This window comes from Sesamum indicum, linkage group LG8 (genome assembly GCF_026168435.1).
Source record: "Sesamum indicum cultivar Baizhima isolate 11 linkage group LG8, ASM2616843v1, whole genome shotgun sequence".
In the NCBI taxonomy this organism is placed as follows: Eukaryota; Viridiplantae; Streptophyta; class Magnoliopsida; order Lamiales; family Pedaliaceae; genus Sesamum; species Sesamum indicum.
The window spans coordinates 2,069,884-2,090,143 of NC_142664.1; the positions used below are offsets into that span (position 1 = coordinate 2,069,884).

Genomic DNA, 20,260 nt, shown 5'->3' on the forward strand with positions numbered 1-20,260 from the left:
TTTCGTATCGCTCAATAGTATCCTATCCTACTGCACCCCCCCCCCCCCCCCAAGTCTTGACTATGTAACAAAGAACTAAAAGTGGATCAGGGTTTCGTTCCATGGATGATTTTGCTTAAAGAATATTAAGATCTTGCAAGAATCAAATATTTATCGAGTGTTTCTACTTCTCAAGTATTCTACCCAAGACCACCGAATTTTCACGAAATTCTAATTCTTGAAATCAAAATAAGAAATTAGTGATCGTTTCCTACACTTGAGAGATCTAAAGTTTAATTGCTAAATTAAGATCTCATCAATAATTTGAGAACACGATTCCAATAAAAATAGTATTAGTAGGGCTGTGCAATTTTCGATTTACCGATCAAAAATCATTCGGATCAAAACTTCGATTATTTATATTAATATAAAAATAAAAAGATTCTGTATACTCATAAATGACGGTTAGTGACAGCGTCATATCAATGTTTTGTAAAACTGTTTGTGAGTGTAGAGCGTGTTTTTCTTATTATATTGGTATTATATATATATATATATATTATATTGTATCGATATGTCACACATCCACTTTACTCTTTCAATTTTCACTTTTCACAAATAAGTGAAATCACAATTTCAATTTTCAATTCCCTCAACGTTAGTAATAAAAATATAATTTAAATAAAGTATGTAATGTTAATGTGTTCAGTCGTGGACAGTATGACTCAGATTTTTTTCCCTTTTTAATTTTTGTTTGAAGTCGAGTCACGAATGCGACTTTAATTTTTTCTTTTTTTAATAAACTATATTTAGTGATTATTTTTTATACTTATTAATTATTAATTATAATTTTAAATAATTTATAATTTATAATTTATAATTAATAATTAATTTATTTTTATAATAATTAATAAAATAATTAAATAATTATAAATTTAAATAATTTACTAATTATAATAGATAATAATTATATTTGTTATTATTTCTTATAATTATTAATTTAAATAGTTGATTAATTATAATCAATAATAAATTTAAAAAAAAATTAATAAAAAAATACAATCAACTGTTACAAATATTATGATAAATACATACAAAGGTTAAAAATGAGCGCTTGTCCCACAACAACGATGGTGGGTTGGTTTCAAGGTCTTCTTATTTCATTATCCACATTTTATGTTGGCTTGTAATCATTATCATCCGCATTAATGTGCAATCGACTAGATGTTGTAAAACTGAACTCCACATAATCACGATATGCACTAAATGATGGAAATAAAATTGGTGAAATATTATAGCTTAGTGTATATGGTTGATTAATGCCAACGCCAAAATCAAGATTAACATGTACAAAATAAGATTCTGCATGACTTGGCATGTATGGAGCTGATTGAAATCAATCATCTTGTTGTGGCGGTTGAAGCATGTAGTAATTTGAGGTGTATACGCTGTAAAAAGACTAGTTATATCCACTATAATATTATCATGTTTAATTGAACTAGTAGTCATTTAGCTACAACTTCTCCTTTATTTGTGGAACGTGCTTGAGGCATTCTTTGACGTTGGATTTCCTTTTAAATGCATGATGAACTCATGAATATTTTGCAATGTGGACTCGAATCTGTCCACCAATATATTGAGACCTTCGATATATGTTGGTCTAGGTTGACAACTTAAGCGAAGGGATTGCATCTGTTCATCCTGTCGTCTTTGCTATCTATTAATTTATATTATTTATTTTAGGCTCCAATTCATGCCCGTACAATCTTTACGGGAGATTTGATGTAGGCTCATGTCTCTAAATCCCGATATTTCTGGAATAATTTACTTCATTCCAAATTGGTGAAAGACCCACTCGAGATGATACATTTCCCAAATAGCATAGAAAATCAGATGACGTGTTGACGTCCATAGCTCAGGGTTAAAATTAGTTGCTTAGGAATGTGCTCTAAGTCCATGTCATACAGTTGAAAAGATAAACTGTAATAAATGAAACGATGTAAATTGATGTGCATTTAATATTTGCATAGATGTATGTAATGTTTTGAATACCATATACTTGATCAGCCTGCATATCATCCAATATATCTCTTATGACCTAGACAGTTGTTCGTACTGTCCGAGTGAAGTTGTGCTCACAATTCGACGTTGCACCATATGATGCTGCTAAGAGCAAACGATTATTATTTATTCGAACTTGATCATATTTAGACATTCCACAACAAGACTGGGGAAAAGTGGAATGATACGCGACCAAACCCAAATCTGTAAAATGATGTAAACTTGGTTAGTTATTGAAATATTATTAAAAACTATCTATCTACGTATATAATAAGTTAATGTTACCTGTAGCAACTGCAATGCACCACCAAGTGCCGCTTTGACTTGATGCTGATATTGCATAATTCCTGGTATAAAAATTGCAAAGACAACACTGCTTCAGCTGTAGTTCCTGGTTGCGGTTATTTCCTCTAATTTCGTAAGATATAGTAACGATATCAGGTTTTAGATGAATCAGGACACTTCAACCCATCTAATACGAGCATTGCAAAGGCACGTGCATATTGTAATACAATGGGCCGTGGTGTCTAGATGTCTTGGTGTGTTTCATAATTGCAATGGTATGCAAATGTAAACCCTTGAATGTATCACTAGTTGGCCGAAAACCTAAATATTCTTGGCAATAGTTCTGCTAGTCAGAAGTACATCTTTCTATATCAATTTTGGTCACAGGCTCACCATCAATTGGAAGTGCCCAGATTATTTGGACATCTTCAAGAGTAATTGTGGCTTCCCCTACACGAAAATGAAAAGAATGTGTTTTAGGGCGCCACCTCTCATCTAGTGTAGTGATGAGATGTCAATTCACCTCTATAAACACCACAGAATCCCATATGGTATAGTACGTCAAGCACACAAACATGCAACTCATGATCTTTAAAATAATTCCAAAATGCACCATCTGCACGTCTTTCCTTTATTACGGCATTGAGGTCACCATAAAAAATATCATCAAATTTGTGTTGTGCTCATTGTGACAAAACAGTATCACCATGTAGAAATTATAATTAATAATTATAAAAAATAATAATTAGTTTATTTTTTTTACCCTCTCTTTTTGTTGTTGTCAATTGAAAGGAGATGGCGGGAGGGGGGGAGGAGAGGGGCGGGGCTGGTGGGCAATGTTGGGCCAACGGGGAGGAGCCGCGATGGATGAGGGCGGGGTGGTGTTGGGTCAGGGGGCGGAGACTGGTGATAGGTCTTGGAGTGTCGGAAGGAAAATATATGTATTAATATGTATATATTGTATTAATTTTGTTATTGACTCCCTACAACTAAATTTTTGGATTATATTGTCCCTATGTTATATATATATTAAGTTCAAGGATTTTTTTAATAATTTTTTATTTTAAATGTAATTAATTTTTTTAATAAAAAATTTCTTTTGATTGTAATAAAGTAAAATATAATTAATGAGTTAAATACTTTGAATTTTATTATATTCCACATACTCAAAGTTAAGTAATGAATGAGTAGAATAAATACCCCAAAAAGTTTCCATGAAAAGTTTTTTATTAATTTAGTAATAAAATTAAGTTATTAGCTATTTATTCTTTAAGATAAAATGAGTAATTACATATTGATTTTTTTAATACATTTTATTTTAAAAAAAAAGAATAAATATATTGCTAATTTTTTTCTAAAATAGTTTTGGTTAAACATATACATTTGTCAAGTTTTTTTTTAAAAAATGTATTTGAGTTGTTAGTTATATTATATTTATTGTGTATCTACTATATATTAATTTATACACCAGTTTTTGTTTAAATTCTTTAGTTATAAAAGAATATTTAACTAAAAAATAATTTGGTGATGATTTAGCATGGAATATACTAAAATATATTGAAAATAATATAATTGGTCAAGGCATGAGGGGCATTTTTATCCAATCTAAGGAGTAAGTTTTATATTTGTTAATTAAAAAAAGTAATGTTACATCAAAATAATTTAGAGGGCAAAGTGTATTTTATCCTATTTATTACTTTTAATTATTACTTCATATTACCTTCTAGTCATTTAGCTATTTTCTTTTAACTCTCCTATGAATGTTCTAATTATCCTTAATTTAAGCTATGTATCATTTTTTTTTTGGTGAAGATAAATTTCAGAAAATAAGAAATACACGAGTACAACACAATCATAAGTCATTGTGGGGCTTCACCTTCAACAGACCAAGGGATCCGTCATAAGCGAGCGATAAAGACCACATGAGCTAACAGAAAATGGTAGTTCAGCACTAATAATCCTCTGTTGAACATCATTAAGAATAGTACTAGCAAGAGTACGTGCATCGCGGCGCACATTCTCGACCGACGTCGGTTGCGCTCCATCTAGATGTGATAGACCAGAGAAGCAAGTAATGCTCTATAAGCTGCATTACCGACGTGTCTCCCTCTTCGTCGTGTCGAAACCCATGTAACATCAGTAAACCAAGAATAGTTAGGCCAAGGAACCCGCATATAACGTCGAATCTCAGCGAGGTAGTGCCAGGAATAGCAACATCGGAAGAAATTGAAGTTTTTCTATTTGGAATCGTGTTAGGTCTAATAAGGTGGTTGTGCGTCTCCAGAGAGTTATCATCGCACAAAAGATACAGGAGTTGCCCAAGTGAAAGAGCCACGGCTTGTCTAATGTGGACAGCCTGTCGAGAATAGCCAACCAAAGTACGAAAATGTGTCTTGGAATTTTGAAGGGCCCCAAGAGTAATGAAAACCAGCCTACCTTGGGCCCCTGGCGGGGATAACATAGTTTGTGATATGTTTAACATTTTGTGATAACACCTTGGTGAGCTCATGACCATCCTCCTCAGTAATCAAATATTTTGCCCACGAGCGGAGATAACCAAGATCCATATGCCGTATATCCCGTTCCCCTCCTAGGAGATTCTGGTAGTAGGAGACAAATTCCTGAACCATCTCCTCCTGGTTCATATATGTATGCTCATGTCCATCTCTGATTTGAAAAATATGCTTGGCGAGACAACATTGGGCTATTTTGCGAAAGAAAACCCGGTTACATTGATCCCCTCCTTTGGGTCATTAACGTTTAGCTCGCTACTGCAGCATGACTTGCTCTAGCCAAGTTGCTTTTGCTAGGACCACCCTGCAACAGTGTTCAAGGAACAATAAGAGGCTATTATGTCGAGCCATGCTAACCAACCTTTGAGCAGTAGCAAGAAACTCCTTTGCAAGCTTGACATTAAGTGACAACCCCTTATTACTCTTTTGTTGGCAAAAGACAGGCTTCAACGCTTTTAGCTTTCGCGTGACCGCAAACATAGGTACACCCACAATATTATGCTGCCAGACATTTTGTACACTAGGAATAAAATCTGATGAGAGCACAAGGTAATTATCAAATTGGAACATACCTCCAAAGCGCTGTTGAGTATCTCCTTACAAAACTAGAGGTGAATGACAGATGTCCGAGGTGACAGGCTATAATAGAATGATTGTGGCCATTGCTCAATTCACTTATCATTCACAAGGACTCGATCTAGGGGTTTCCATAAACTCCGTGCAACGGTACTGTAATTATGCCAGATAAATAAATACATAAATTTCTTTGGTGACATTCAAGTTGAAACCCTCAAACCCATTTATCCAACTTGTGCCAAAGGGTTTAAATTACTAAAAATGTCCAGATATGTGCAATGCAAATTACACAAGGACTTCAGTAATGTCAAAGTGTATCTGCGATAATTAATGTCCATTCCATTCAGGTAGTAATGCGCCCTCTAACATTCTTTTCTAAGCACACTTCCTCACATTTGTAGGTTAAATAATCAACACCTACAGGGCTAGAATGGAGCTTTCGTTTCCTCGGATGGGGCATATAACCGTTCATGAGGGCGTCCCGATCCCAATCCCAGCTATGGAACCAACTTCCTTTCGATGACGAATAAATGACAACATACCAATTTCCGTTTGCCGCAGCAACAAGATAATCTCTTAGGAGAGAGCAAAAAAGAAACAACCAACTTATGGAGAGAGGAGAGAATTGGGGTACAGAGGAAAAGAGAGTGGAGAAGAAGAGGGTGTAATGGGTCGGTCACACACAGATGAGCCTCAGCCTCTCTCAATCCCCTCAAACCAAACAACTCTTTGAGAAAGGCATCAGGATCAGGTCAAACATTACCATAGGAAAGGAATTCAAATATCTCAATGGTGAAGGGATTTGAAACTCATTACAATATCACCAAAAATAGTTCAAACTACGAATTTAAGATCCCTTGTAATGTTGTTATTAGCCAAACAAAGTATTATCATGAATTTGAAATCCTTAATTTCAAACAGAGTCTAAGGTAATCTAACTTATTTCCAGAAGACACAAATCACATAACTGGTGCTTCTCTGATCATAACTTGCCACAGAGCGAAAGCTACTGCTTTACAATGAGTTACTATCCAGGAAGTTACATACGAGAGATCAACAGCGGGACAGAAAACGGGTTGTCCTCACCCATGACGGGCTGGAACAGATCCAGCTCCCCATACCTCTCCAAGACACGCATCCGGCAGTCCTCAGCTGCCATTAGACCGGTGGAGTAGGCACCGTGGACCGATCCTGGATAATCAGTACTTGTAGCTTCCCCAGCAAAAAATAGGTTATCCACCGGGATCCTTAGCCTCTCGTATAGATCATGGGGTTTCCCAACTCTGTCGTAGCTGTAGGACCCCAGTGAACTTTTGTCCGTTCCCCAATGTGAAACAAGGTACTGGATCTGCAAGATTCACACAGGAGATGTCGTGTCAAAACTTTTACAAGGTTATTGAAAATAAAAGGAGTATTTCTTACAATGACAATGACAAGGGTAAATAAGGTACAAAAATGTGACATTTTAGATTCTGCGCGGGTCATCTGACCTCAGGATAAATTTGTCATGCAAAAACATGACTATGAAAATGGAGGACAATTTTTAAGATCGAAGGATTTCTTGCAATATACCAACACCTCAAGCGGTGCCAAAGTAATTATCCCCAAGTTATATTGAAGAAACTTAATAGCACAAGAATCCTAGGACATGGTACTAGAAGCTCATTCTTGGAGTAACCGATCCTAGAGAGAGCTAATTGCCATCCCATAGCTAAGTGAGGCACTCCATTTCAGGCATTTGTATCTATAGAAACAACATAAAGCATTGCTATGGAAATTGAGAATGCAAAAATACCGGTGCGAAAGCATTTGGAAGGATTCTTTTGAGTTGCGTAAAAGCAAAATTAGCTGCTGCTTCATCCGACAATTTCTCAATGTCACGGGCCAGTCTCCCTGCAGGCATGTAAACAAGGACCGAATGACCGGTGGCCTTGTGCAGATTAAGAAAATAACTGCACTCATAAGAAGTCTCTGCGACAACTCCCAAGAACTCTACATTTGGCCAAAAGACCTTCTCGAAGTGCAAAACTATCTTGTTCTCAATCCCGACTCCAAGGTCATCAATGGCCGCTTCCTTCCACTCAGGTAATCTCGGCTCAAACTTTATGCAATTTGACTTTAGAACTCCAAGAGGAACAGCAACAATGACAGCATCTGCTAGAAATGTTCTCCCATCTTCTACGGTTACCTTCACTCCGTTGTGATGTCTAAGTATTTTCGTCACTCTAAAAGATAACATACAAAAAAAAAGAAAAGCAAGCTTAGAATCCAATTGAATGAGAAAGGGTCATCGACAATGGTAATTAAACATCATGTACCTGTGGCCCAAGCGGATGTCAAGACCTTTAGCAAGGGTATTAATAACGGGAATATATCCCCGGACCATTAGCCCATGTCCACCAGGAAGCAACTCTTCCTATAAAGAATATAGTGAAAAAAATGTCATTAAGGACAAATTATCAAGCAAACTACATGCTCACATTCTTAAATTCCATAAGAGCACTCGACAAATAGAACATATGTATACTAGAAACTAAGAAGGGACCCTTTATCAAATCTAAAATCCGAGCTCTTTTGCTTTTCCTTATCTCTAAAGGGGCGTAAGCAATCTACTTGTTGGGAGGGATCCATTCACTTGCATTCTTGCCAGCATTACAAAAGCTCTGGTCTTACTGCCCTTACTATCCTCAGTTACATCTTAGGACAAAAATACCAGATGTGAGTTTAGGGATTGTTTCAGAGGGCAAGTTCGCGTCTCAAGTGTTTTCTGAGGGAAAAGATAGCATATAACAGAACACCCACAAGAATTAGGATCATTTCTGTCAAAAAAGATTACTCCGCCTACTCGAACAAAATCCAATATCTTACGTGAAAAAATTTCAAATTGAAGGACAAAAATCACAGTTGCTTAGCAACCTGGTCCCAGCACTTAAGTGATATGGTATCAGCATCTGCAGCAAACCAGCCTTCCATTCTGCAAAGGTACCACTGCAACACCTTATGACCAAGCCCCTCCAACCTACCATGGGGAGGAGATCCTTTAAGATCTTTCTTAGAGAGACATAATAGAACAATTGATCATTATATAAATGTTGCACCAGCAGAACCTTAAATCTGGTCTTCTCTCGAAAACAATTGAGATGGCATCTTGTACGGACATGTCCTCGCTAAATTCCTGTCTTACAAGATCCGTCTACAGAGAATAAAGTTAAAAACAAATTAGAAATATAAACAGCAGAATAAAGCCCAAGATATATATCTGTCTATACATATAATAAATCCTCTCCATGGGGGAAGTACAAAGGAGTGGGGGAAGAGATAAAAGGACATGCCTCTTTCAAGATGCTCTCAAATATTACGCCAACCTTTGAGACTAAGCCCTGAGGAACTTGATTCCCATCCATATCAAAAAGGGCATAACTGAAAGTAGCAGATATTAGCTTTCAATTGCTCAAACAAGTTGATGCTAGAAAAATATAATAAAAAATCCAATATATTTAAATCTAAGAAATTTCACCATTTAAAACACATTATTAGTTTTTCAAAAGATGAAAAGAAAAATAAAAAAAATATAAGCAAAAGATCATAGACTGTGTCTTCTAATCTATTGAATCAAATTAAAAAAATTGCAAAAATAATACACAAAGAAGCTTATCCATGACGCTGAATAGGTAGTTTCAAGGTTCAGAAATGCACAGCATTAAGTCAATGCTCCAAGGTCAATGAAACGATGTGTGAAGAATAAGAACTTAGCATATCATCCTGAAACAAGCACACTGATCCAAAAAAAATCAACAAAACCACCTTTCCAAGTCATGGTCGTATAAAACTGAGTTGTCCCCACTAGTACGATAAAGTGGAAGTCCCAGTCTTCCGATAACAGGCGCCAAAGGATTCTCCTTGCAAACACCGTGTAACCTGAAACATGGATGTTCAGATAGTAACCAGCAGGACTCCCAGATGCATATAAAGACTCAAAAAACACATGATGGACAAAATGAGAGAACATGCATCTTTCAAGAGCATTGTGACAAAAGGCAAATGGCGTCAGCGAGGCTTTTCACATGTTTCTTGGTGTTGGAGTGTGCCGCACAAGTTTCAATAACAATATTAAAGATATAATAAAAACTAGTAGATAAAAAGAATCATGAAAGGAGACTTGAGATCCAGATGGCACAGACGTGCCATATGAACGCCTTTTAAAACACTGACCGATAGCACAACAATTACCATGAAGCTCCCAAGTCAACTGGAAAACCAAATGAATAATCAGTGTGCACTCTTCCACCGATTCTATCACGTGATTCCAACAAGATAACCTGCAAAGTTTTATTTCTTCAAGACTAATATCCTTAAACAGCCAAGCTGTGCTCGAAGAAACACCCCTCAAGTATATACCTGAAATGAGGCATCATGAAGAGCTCGGGCTGCTGCAATGCCAGCAAATCCAGCACCGATGACAATAACAGACGGTGAGCCAGTGGGCCTCCTCCCTGAGGTGGAATAGCAAAGAGCTACAAAATACAAATTTTTACTCAATAACCTTTAAGATAGATTACATCTTATATATACTTATTTTCCCCGGAAACACATGAGAGGTTGTTATTCCAGGTTTTTCATTCATTACTATAAAAATTTGAGTCAATAAACAAAATCCTTATAATGGTAAGAAAGTATGAGAGCAAGTGATGGAAGGAAACAGTTACTGACGGCCACGACATGCACCTAGAATCAAACATCAATACTATATTATAATAGAGGGAAAGAGGCAAAAAATTGAATCAGAAAAGGGTAGAATGAGCTTCCAATTAAGACAGGCATTTTGGACCCAGACAATAATAATTATTAAAAAAGAATTAAAGAATTGAATCAACACACATGAACTTTTTCTACAATTTCTGCTATTTACAACAAATCACAAGAGCTTTGCTTGCATCTCAAATCGAATACAACAAATCATAGCAGGTAAAGCAATTCTATTTTTTGGATCTTCTCAAAATCTCACAACCACCCTCTCGCATGCCCTCCAGAGATCATAACAAGAATTTGATGCATGCCAAATATATTGCTTGATATATAACAAATACAAATCCCCGAACCAACCAAGCATCATTGAGCATCTTCAGTCACAAATTTATTTAATTACACAAAAGAAGAGATCAACATCATGTCCAAAAAACTAAAATCCCACCTCTTTGCAGTTGGCGATCACTCCTGTCCCTAGACGCCATATGGCAGCGGAGATTTAACGACCAAAAACAATACTAAAATCCGTAAAATTAACCGACAATTGGATCGAATTCAATCTCAGTAAGAGCTTGGATAATCTGAGCAACAAGATGAACAATAAAAACGTATTGAATTTAAAGTAATGGAGGATGAAAGTGATGAAATGGTCGGAATTGGAAGAGGAACCCAGCTTTACCAACCCACTCATGCGTCTTCAGAAACCTACTCCACCTTCGGATCAGATAATCAAAAACCCCAAAAAGAACAAAACAAGAATCCAATTCGAATCAAGAAAACCCAACTGATTAAATTAGGGATTTCAAGAATTGAAGGGCAGAAAATACCCAATTGGGGTTCTGAGGAAGATCAGAAAATTGAAGAGACAGAGAGTATGATGGTTTGGACTGCAAAAAGTGAAAAATAACTACTATATGTTGGGTGCGTTTATAGAATGATGCGATGCAAGTTGCATACGTATTTGGTATTGTGTGTCAATATTCATTAAAAAAAATGAAAATAAAAAAGCATTGATATATTTGTATATATTATGTTGAAAGTAATGTTTGTACTTTTCAAGTTCTGCTCGTACTTATTCTTTTGTTTTCAATATTTGTTTTTTATTAGTATTTCAATATTTAATTTTTATTGAGTCTGTTGCCAACTAAAATTCAAAGTGACTTAGTTTTCTTCTTTAGCTATTCTTTATATATAGTTTCACATCTCTGTAATTTTAGAACGAGAGAGTTTAGATGAATAAAGTACTTGAGTTTTTGGATGAATAAAGCTTAGTTTTTTCTTCTCTAATTTATTGCCATAAATATACTCTATTCCCCACACTTCAAATTTTAACATATTATATGCAGTACTTGCGCGCTTATAATTCAAATTTTATAAATAAAAATCAATATACTTAAAAAGCAGAGTAAGTGATGAATATAAATAAAAATACAGAATAAATATGTTAATATATTGGCAGCTAGAAGATGGCGTGGACCATCGATAAATTAGTGATTATATTCGTATAAATAATTTAAAGGTGTAATTGATATTTTAAAATTTGATATTGCAGTATCACAAATTGCTAGTTGTAAGTGAAAATTGACGTTGTTTTTATATTACCTAGTCATTGTGGCACGCCGCTTCTGCATGCATATAATGAATATTTTTTCATGCTTTAAAATGCATTATTATAAATAAGAGTAAAATATATAAATCAGTACATTGCATTATATTAAAAAGGAAAGAAAGAAAAAAAAAATTTAAGTTCAAGTAAATTTTAAAAATAGTGCAACAATGTCACTAACCATCGTTCGTGAGCATTGATGGCTTTTCTTTTTTATATACTAGTCGTTATGACACATCATTCCCGCGTGTATATAATAAATATTCTTTCACGCTTTAAAATATATTATACATAAGAGTAAAATATATAAATCGATATAAATTAAAAAAAAAAACTAATTTATGAGTTAATGTAAAATTTAAGAAGTTGAATAAGTAGATATCTTATTAGTTAAAGGGCATTTTTGACTTTACAAAAAATTGGTGCGACGGTGTCATTAATCGCCATTTGTGAGTGTGGAAGGCATTTTCTTTTTATAATAGTATAAATACTAGTTGTTGTGGCACGTTGTTTCTACGTGCATATAATAAATAATCTTCCATATTTTAAAATATATTATACATAGGAGTAAAATATATAAATTAATACAAATTAAAAAAAAAACTAATTTATGAGTTAATGTGAAATTTAAGAAGTTGAATAAGTAGTTATCTTATTAGTTCAAGGGCATTTTTAACTTCACAAAATATTGTTGCAATAGTGTCATTAACCTTTTGTTCGTGTGGAGGATCTCTCTTTTAATAATAGTATAGATTATCTACTGTAGCACATCGTCATATCTGTATATAATGTATAATGTTTCACGCTTTAAAATATATTATAAATATGAACAAAATATATAAACCAACATATGATATTTAAAAAAGAAAAGAAAAATAAATTACTCTAAGATTATTATCGACATAACAAAAAATTTAATATAGTGATGTCACAAACAATCATTTAGGAGTGAGAAAATTGTCTTTCTTTTCCACAAATAAATAATTTAATTAATAAAAATTATATTATTCAAGTGGGCTTGTATATATAAGATGATTTAAAAATTATTGAATGAGAAGAAAATAATATTACTAAAAAAATTATATTATATATATTTATAAATATATATAACATTTGTATCGACACGTAAATTGCGAAAAAACATTATAAATATAAAAAAGAATGCAAATATTACATCCAAATATGTATATGCAACATTTATTGAACCACGTTAATATTTCTATTTTATCATATATATATAGTTTGAAAAAAGAAATAAATTAAATTGAAATAGAACCCCATGGACTATTTGATGGGACGTTACAACTAAACGTGGAAACATGTGGTGCAAAATTAGCCAAACATATGGATTATGGGTAAGTCTAAGTTTACATGTAGGAAATTTGATTTCATGTTCGAGTCCTACTGAATGTGCGGATATTAGTTTCGATTTATATGAATTATTGTGATGTGTTCGAGGTATTAAAAAAGGATAAAGTTGGAAATTTTACCTACAACACAATTGTGCACCAGGTGGAAATGCGATTTCGAGGAGGTCTTTTAGTAAGAAAATGGTCACTACCAATGAATGGTGGTTAGGTTTAAAAAATAATATTTTTGTATTTATACTAGTGTTGGGAGTTATATTATGTGGCGGGTTGCATTTGTTTAACATGTGTCTCATATATGTTAAATTACTTTTTTACCCTTGTAGGTTAATATTTTTTACCAATGTACATCATACAACCCTCCACTCTCTGATGGAATATGCACTAGTCGGTGTAATATTTTGTCCGAGAGAATATTTTCCTGAATTAAGTTAACACATGGGAGTGGGTTGGTGGGGAGTCATTTATTGTTTTCAATTCATTGAGGGTATGCGAATACGCTTGGCCGATAGTGTCTAGTGCACAGCTCGAGTTGGCGCTTGATGGTGCTACTCCAGCCACCTCAAGTCCAGGGCTCGAGCTGAGTGCCTAGTGGTGCTACACCTCGACCTCGGGGTGCAAGGGTGCTTGAGGTGGTGCACGAGATAGTGCCCTGAGGTGGAGCGGGGTGCATCACGAGCTCGGCTTGATTGTATGGGGTGCACCTGCCTCGAGCTGGGGGTGGACCACGGGCTTGAGGCATTGTGCCTCGAGGTGGTGCAGCTCGAGCCACTTCGAGCCCGGCTCAAGTCTTCAAGCATTGGAATGAGGCGTATATTATTGCATCCCATGAGTTTTGAACCCAGGTCAAAATGATTGAAAATGGTGACTCCAAACACTGCACCATCAAATATTTCTTAATAATATTTGTTCTCATTTTTTATTAGTAGAGGTTATTAAAAGTTTATTCATCTTTTGCGCCGAATTCTTTCATTGTTTTGAGGAATTCAACATCATCTTCAAGAGATGAGACTCCCGGTAAACAATTCTTACATGTGGTGAAGGAGCCCCCCAAGACTTTGGAAAAGGTGAAGTGGCGCATTTTTTTTCTTTTTTAAGGACGTTGCCTCTTGGGGTGATTTTTTCACCATCCATACGGTTAAAAATTTTGGTAGGCAACTCGATAGTATCCGTATTCATAATTGTAGTCACTACACTTATTAAGTTGTTATTTTGTTCTCTTATGACTTATATTGTCGGATGTTACCTCAAGGGATGTTTTTGCTCATGCCCCGGAATTAGATTTTTACCAACTTTGGAAGGGCCGGAAAAATTTTGCGAGTCCAACATTTTTATGAGCGGACATTGCCTTAAGAATTTAACAAGGGGATGTTGCCTCAAAGGATATTTCATGTCCCGAAGTCAGTCTTTTACCAACTTCAGAGGGGTGTAAAGTTCCGGGGCGACATTATCGATGAGGATCTCAATGAAGTTCTGTTTAGGGGATCCCGGGGCAATAGCCTCTATGGTCCTCTTGAAACTTCAAGGATCTCTACGTCTAAATTCATTTGGTTTGTTGGGACTACGACAAGAAAACTAACTTCATTACTTAAAATTTGGAATACAATGTTTTAGGAAAAATCAAAAGGGGAGAAGGATATGTTGAGCTACTACTCGAGTGAATAGCCAAAAAATAATTTTTTCGACTACGTGAACTTAGAGTTACTACTTCGTGGCTTGCTGATCTTTTTGAGGTCTTGGGATGATTCCTACTGTGGGATAATTATCGTCATGAGGAGTCGACACATTTGGCTCACAGTCAAATTGGCGTCCTTGTGGATAGTGGTTAACATATTCCTTCAAGTGTTCCCGCTGGATCAATTTTCTATCTCATTCTTCTGGTGATGGAATTCCTCCGTCCTGTGTCCCCTGTCCCAGTGAAAACGACAATACTTATCGGATTTGAGTCTCTTGGGGTTATCTTTCATGTTTGTCGGCCATTGACTGATTAGCCCTTGTTGTTTCGCCACCGTTAATATCTCCCCCCTAGGAGCGTTCAAGGGGGTATAGTGAGGAACCCCACTGGAGGTACATGCTTGCGTTCCTCTTTCTTTTTCAGCTCATTTTTCTCTTTCCGACCCTTCCTTTTGCCGCCAAGGAAAGGGTCCAAAGCATTAGACTCCTCAATCCAGATGTATTTATGGGAGCGCACGAGTAAATCTTCCATAGTACTAGGGGGCTTGCCAGCTATGGATTCCTTGAATCTTCCCGGTAGCAGGTTCTATTGGATAATACTAGCTAACAACTCATGATTAACATGGGGAGCTTCATGCACTGTGTCCACGAAACTTTAGATGTAGTCTCTAAAAGTTTCGCCCTCCCTTCGGCGAATGGTGAATAGAAATGCAGCCGTTTTTGGAACATTTTTGTTCATGGAGAATTGATACAAGAAATTCTGAACCAACTGCTCGAGGCTGGAAATAGTTCCGGTGGGCAGTTGGTTGAACCAGGCTAATGCACGTTTGGAGAGTGTAGTGAGGAAAACCTTGCAATAAGCGGCGTCACTCAGATCGTACCAATCAATCTTGGCATAAAATTTGTCTAAGTGTTCTTGTAGGTCTCCTGTTCCATCATAGTTCGATAGATTCGAGATCTTGAGGGCTGTTGGGAGCGCTTCGGCTAGAATGTTCGGGGCAAAAGGGCTACGTCTTGTGGGGGGGGGGTACGGTCAATGGCAAGTAGGAATCCTCGGCCCCCCAGATAGTGGGGGAGTGGAAGATTTTCGATTGCGGAGATTTTGATCTTGAGTTTGTGCAATTTCAGGCCTAGAGATCCTGCTGTTCACTTCCTCTTGCCTCTGCTCCTCCTCCTCGGGAGCCAAGGATAACACTCGACTTCTACAAAGGGAAGGAGGGGCAGATTCGCAAGTTGTTGCGCTACAAATTGGGCCACGACATGTGCCGCTGCTCGAGTAGATGCGTCGCTTATCAGGGCTAAGAAAGCTTCTTGGGTCAGTTGGATCATCGGTTCTTGGGGCAGAGGATCAGGGGGGAGTGCTCTCCCTGGAAGCGTGGGCGAAGATTGTCGACGTGGTGGGGGGATCTCTCCATTGAGGGTTACTTTCTCATAAGCTGGGGGGGTTACCTCTTGGAGTGGTGATTGTTCGCGATGCGGGTTTTGTTCCGCCCCGTTCACTTGAGCTTCGCGGATCATGTCCAAATCTTGGACATCACGAGCTAGAGACCTAGTTTGCATACTCAGTATCGAGGTAAATTTTTCCACAAACGATGCCAATGATGTGGTCGAGGTTTTTACGAGGTGATAAAGTTGAGAATTTTATCTATGACACAATTGCGCACCAGGTGGAAACACGATTTTCGAGAAAGGTCTTTTAATAAAAAAAATGGTCACTATCAATTAATAGTGGTTAGGTTTAAAAAATAATATTTTTGGTATTTATAGTAATGTTGGGAGTTATATTGTGTGGTGGGTTGCATTTGTTTAACATGTGCCTCATATATATTAAATTACTTTTTTACCTTTGTAGGTTAATATTTTTTACCAATATACATCATATTGTAATTTTTTTTTCTTAATTAATCGTTAAATTAATGTAATTTGTTTATTGATTTTAATTATATTAATATATTAATTGAATCAGTATATTATTCAAAAATAATAATAATAATAATAATTTGAACTTCTTGTGTCATTGGATCATTCTTGATTAATTTTCAATCAATTATAAATTAAGGTAAGAAGATCATTGAATAGATCCCAATTATAGTTTTTTTATGATTTAAATCAAATATGTCGATCAAAAAAAAAAAAAAAAAAAGAAAGTGTGCATAATTAATAATGTGAAATAGTAGAATTTACCTAAGGACTGAATTTTTGGAGTATTCATAATTTTTTTTAATTGGTTAATGTTAATTGAAATGAGATCATAGAAAATAAAAATATATATGGGCTTTTGGAAATTTATTTTAGTAACCAAAAGTAAAAATTCTTGGAAATTTAAATGTGATTCAAGTCCTACTTATTATCATAATTTTTGTTCTATAGTATTTATGCTATTATGATTATGGTAAATAATATTTTTTGTGAGTAATTGATCCAATTAGATGTTTTTTTTATTTGGCAATAGTTGGCAATGCCTTTCAAAAATTGTAAAGCAAAGGCTTAAAAAATAGAAAAAACTATTTTTATTTTTTTATAAAATATATATAGAAATAATTATGGGATTTTTTTTAATTTTATTCAAAAATAAAAAAATAAAATATATCACGAAAAGAATATTTATGAATACAATTTTGGATCAGGCTTTTCATCAAACACTTTCAAAGCAAAACTTGTAAATCAAATTTCTTGAATTTCTTCTACTTAAAAAGAAAGAAAAATTACTGAGAACAAAGAAGAAGATGAACGGAGCCTAAATCGCGGGATAGAGAGTCGCTGCCGCTGGAGGTGGAGAGTGGAGACAGTGTATCAGTGGAGAAGGAGATGTTGATGTGTGTATAAAAAATCAACATACTTATGAGGAGATGATCCATGTTGATCCTGGTGCAAAAGACTATGTCACCATTTGTTATGAACCCCTAAAACTACAAAAAACGAAAACAAAAATAGGCCAAAGAAAAACTTAGGAGGAGTTACAAATCACTTCTACAAGAAGGACTTGACACATACTTGCAATAAATGTTTAGAGCCAGGCCACAACAAGGGTAGTCGTAAAAGTCCCCCCATCCAAACAACAAGTTGTTCAAGGTTTGTTAATAAATTTGACCTTAACTATACTATTTTTGTTCAAGTTTTGTTCTTACTAGAAAAACATCATTTGCAGGATTCCAATCATGAAAAAATACCTGTTGAAGGTTCCAAGAGTCCGCCAGCAAGCCAAGATCATGATAGTGACTCTCAGTCTACGAAAACATCAAAAGTAAGTTAGTACTTAATATTCTTATTTAAAATATAAATTCTGTTTATCACTCAGTATGAAAACTTCCTGCTCTCAACTTCAGAAGCAAAAAACAAGAAGATGAGGAGAAACAACTGCTAACAGAGTGACCACAAACACCTGTTATTGCAGTAAGTAATTATATCTATATTATTCACTTTTCTTTAAAATACTACAAAGTTCTTAATTGATGGAATCTGTGACCAGTTTCAGACTACATCTCATGGTGTTTCTAAATCAAAGAATTAAAGAAATATCCAAAAAAAGACCATGAAAACCATGAAATATTATTTTCTTCCTTTTAAACTAATGATAGTTAGTGTTGAATGTAGTACTTTTGTAAAATTATGCAGCTTCTGGCTTTTTCTTGGGATTGTATGACAGTATGATGTTAGCTTTTGGATAGGAATGTTATTATGTAAATTTCACATATGTGTGCTTTCAGGCTGAATTCTTCATTACTAGACATAATGAAACTCAAATTAAAAGCATTTGGCAAATTGTGTTACATTGCAATCAAACATATACTTCATTATATGAATTAAAAACCACCAGAGATATAGCTGAACTAACTCCTATCCACAAAATAACATTGCTAACCAGTTTTTCTTTGCCTTCAACAATCGCATTTGATGTCCCATAATTTGACCCTCTTTATACTACTTCATCAATATCAAACCCATTTTGTTCATCTGCTGCAAATACATTAACCCCCGGTTCAATTTGTGCTCCAAAATCAAAGCTTGCCGGAATTCCACTTGGTGACCATGTTGCTCTTTTGGGTTGTACACAACCAAAAAGTTGCAAATTTGAAATCTACAACAATAACATAACTTACCTCTAGAAGGTTTACTTGTAGATTCTACTACTAAAATAAAAGGAAAGGGCAAAAAAGTCAAAACACAACTCTTTTGCACTATTTTTTTGTTGGTAAAAGTAATTTTTATTAAGTAAAAAAAGTACAATACAACTTGCTTAATGTAAGCGATTTTCTCGATAGGCCAATGAATCCGCCATAAGCGATAAAGCGCACAAGTGCTAATAGCAGTAGGTAATTCTACACTAAGAATCATCTACTGCACATCTCGAACCATCAGCGCACCCACAGTGCTTATATCTTTATATACTCCATCAAATCGCCTAAGTAGACTAGAGAGTCTACCAAGGATCGCCAACCATAACACAAAAGCATGTCTAGGGGTTTTGAAGCGGCCCAATAATAGTGAAGCCCAGCCTACCTTGGGCCCTTCACCCCATAGTGAATGAATCATCATAGTAACTATTAGTTGTGTATCTTTTGTCCGCCAAAGGATACGATTAGCCCCTCCATGGATGGGTGGAAGGGAATGCAAGAGCTGTAGAGAGTGAGTGTCAGTGATAGAGGGCCAACACCATTGCCCATCTAGAAGCAAAATCGCAACCTTGTCCGTCTCATAGTGAGTTGAGGGCCCTACGGAAACTGCTGGATGAGTGGACCAAGATCATGCCAAAGATCGTGCCATAGCGGAAAAGTAGTTCCATCCCTTATGAAATAATGAATAAAAGGCCGAAGAAGTGGCCATAAGCAAAAGAGTTTCCTCCAACCACAAGAACCCCCTCGCTCAGTGGACGTCCAGATAATAACCTTTCTCAAGCATGTATGATGATCCAATCAACCCAAATAGAAGCTCGATTGCCGCGAATAATCTGCCACAATTTGAGTCCCATAAGTGCGCGGTTAAGAGTAGCAATATCTTGAATCCCTTGACCACCTTCATCAATAGGACAATATACACAATCCCATGCCACCTTTGCATACCCTCGAGCAGATGATCCCTTTCATAAGAAGGTCCTCAACTGTTTTTTTTATCTCTCCAATGATACTTTTGGGTAGAATAAAAGCGGACACCCAATAGATACTAAGGGCAGTAAGAACAGATTTAATAATCCATACTCGTCCTGCATAAGATAAAGCCGTGCCCTCCCATCCTTTGATGCATTGATCCAGTTTTAACAGTAAGGGTTGGCAATTTGAAATAGTGAGCCGTGATGAAATAAGAGGAAGTCCCAAATACTTCATTGGCAGTAGTCCCTCTTGGAAGTGGAGTTGGTCAATCAGCAAATCCCAAATCCCCATAACTGACTGTGAGATAAAGTTACTCTTTTGGGTGCTGACTTGAAGGCCGGATCTTTTGCACTATTCTTTCGCAGT

General features: G+C 35.7%; 1 protein-coding gene and 2 long non-coding RNA genes across 5 annotated transcripts; 1 reads left to right on the forward strand and 2 right to left on the reverse strand.

Moving 5' to 3' along the window:
- Positions 1 to 6,207: 6,207 nt before the first annotated feature.
- Positions 6,208 to 11,079, reverse strand: LOC105167429 (polyamine oxidase 2). 2 transcript variants are annotated; one of them, XM_011087140.3, is made up of 11 exons: positions 10,844 to 11,079; positions 10,606 to 10,741; positions 9,813 to 9,928; positions 9,645 to 9,733; positions 9,219 to 9,332; positions 8,747 to 8,834; positions 8,522 to 8,607; positions 8,331 to 8,433; positions 7,733 to 7,830; positions 7,210 to 7,639; positions 6,208 to 6,762 (listed from the first exon to the last, which is right to left on the reverse strand). In XM_011087140.3, exons 2-11 carry the CDS (start codon positions 10,643 to 10,645, stop codon positions 6,454 to 6,456), a joined length of 1,473 nt encoding a protein of 490 aa, XP_011085442.1. In that variant the 5' UTR covers positions 10,646 to 10,741; positions 10,844 to 11,079; the 3' UTR covers positions 6,208 to 6,453. The 2 variants fall into 2 exon arrangements, with proteins under 2 accessions (XP_011085442.1, XP_011085441.1); XM_011087139.3 differs by having other exon boundaries at positions 10,840 to 11,079.
- A 6,385-nt stretch (positions 11,080 to 17,464) lies between these two features.
- On the reverse strand, positions 17,465 to 18,140 carry LOC148787096 (uncharacterized). Its single transcript, XR_016066949.1, has 2 exons — positions 17,978 to 18,140; positions 17,465 to 17,672 (listed from the first exon to the last, which is right to left on the reverse strand). It is a non-coding gene; the product is annotated as an uncharacterized LOC148787096 (long non-coding RNA).
- On the forward strand, positions 17,672 to 18,560 carry LOC110012481 (uncharacterized). Of its 2 annotated transcripts, XR_002287715.2 has the most exons (3): positions 17,672 to 17,879; positions 17,956 to 18,051; positions 18,134 to 18,560. It is a non-coding gene; the product is annotated as an uncharacterized LOC110012481 (long non-coding RNA). The 2 variants fall into 2 exon arrangements; XR_016066950.1 differs by having other exon boundaries at positions 17,956 to 18,560.
- The last annotated feature ends 1,700 nt before the right edge of the window (positions 18,561 to 20,260 follow it).

Excerpts from the sequence above, each read along its gene's own strand:
- LOC105167429 (XM_011087140.3), bottom strand. The coding sequence starts at position 10,645 with ATGGCGTCTAGGGACAGGAGTGATCGCCAACTGCAAAGAG. Across the intron at positions 9,929-10,605 it reads TGATCGCCAACTGCAAAGAG|CTCTTTGCTATTCCACCTCA; the intron begins GTGGGATTTTAG and ends TGTATTTTGTAG. Across the intron at positions 8,608-8,746 it reads TTGAGAGCATCTTGAAAGAG|ACGGATCTTGTAAGACAGGA; the intron begins GCATGTCCTTTT and ends TATTCTCTGTAG.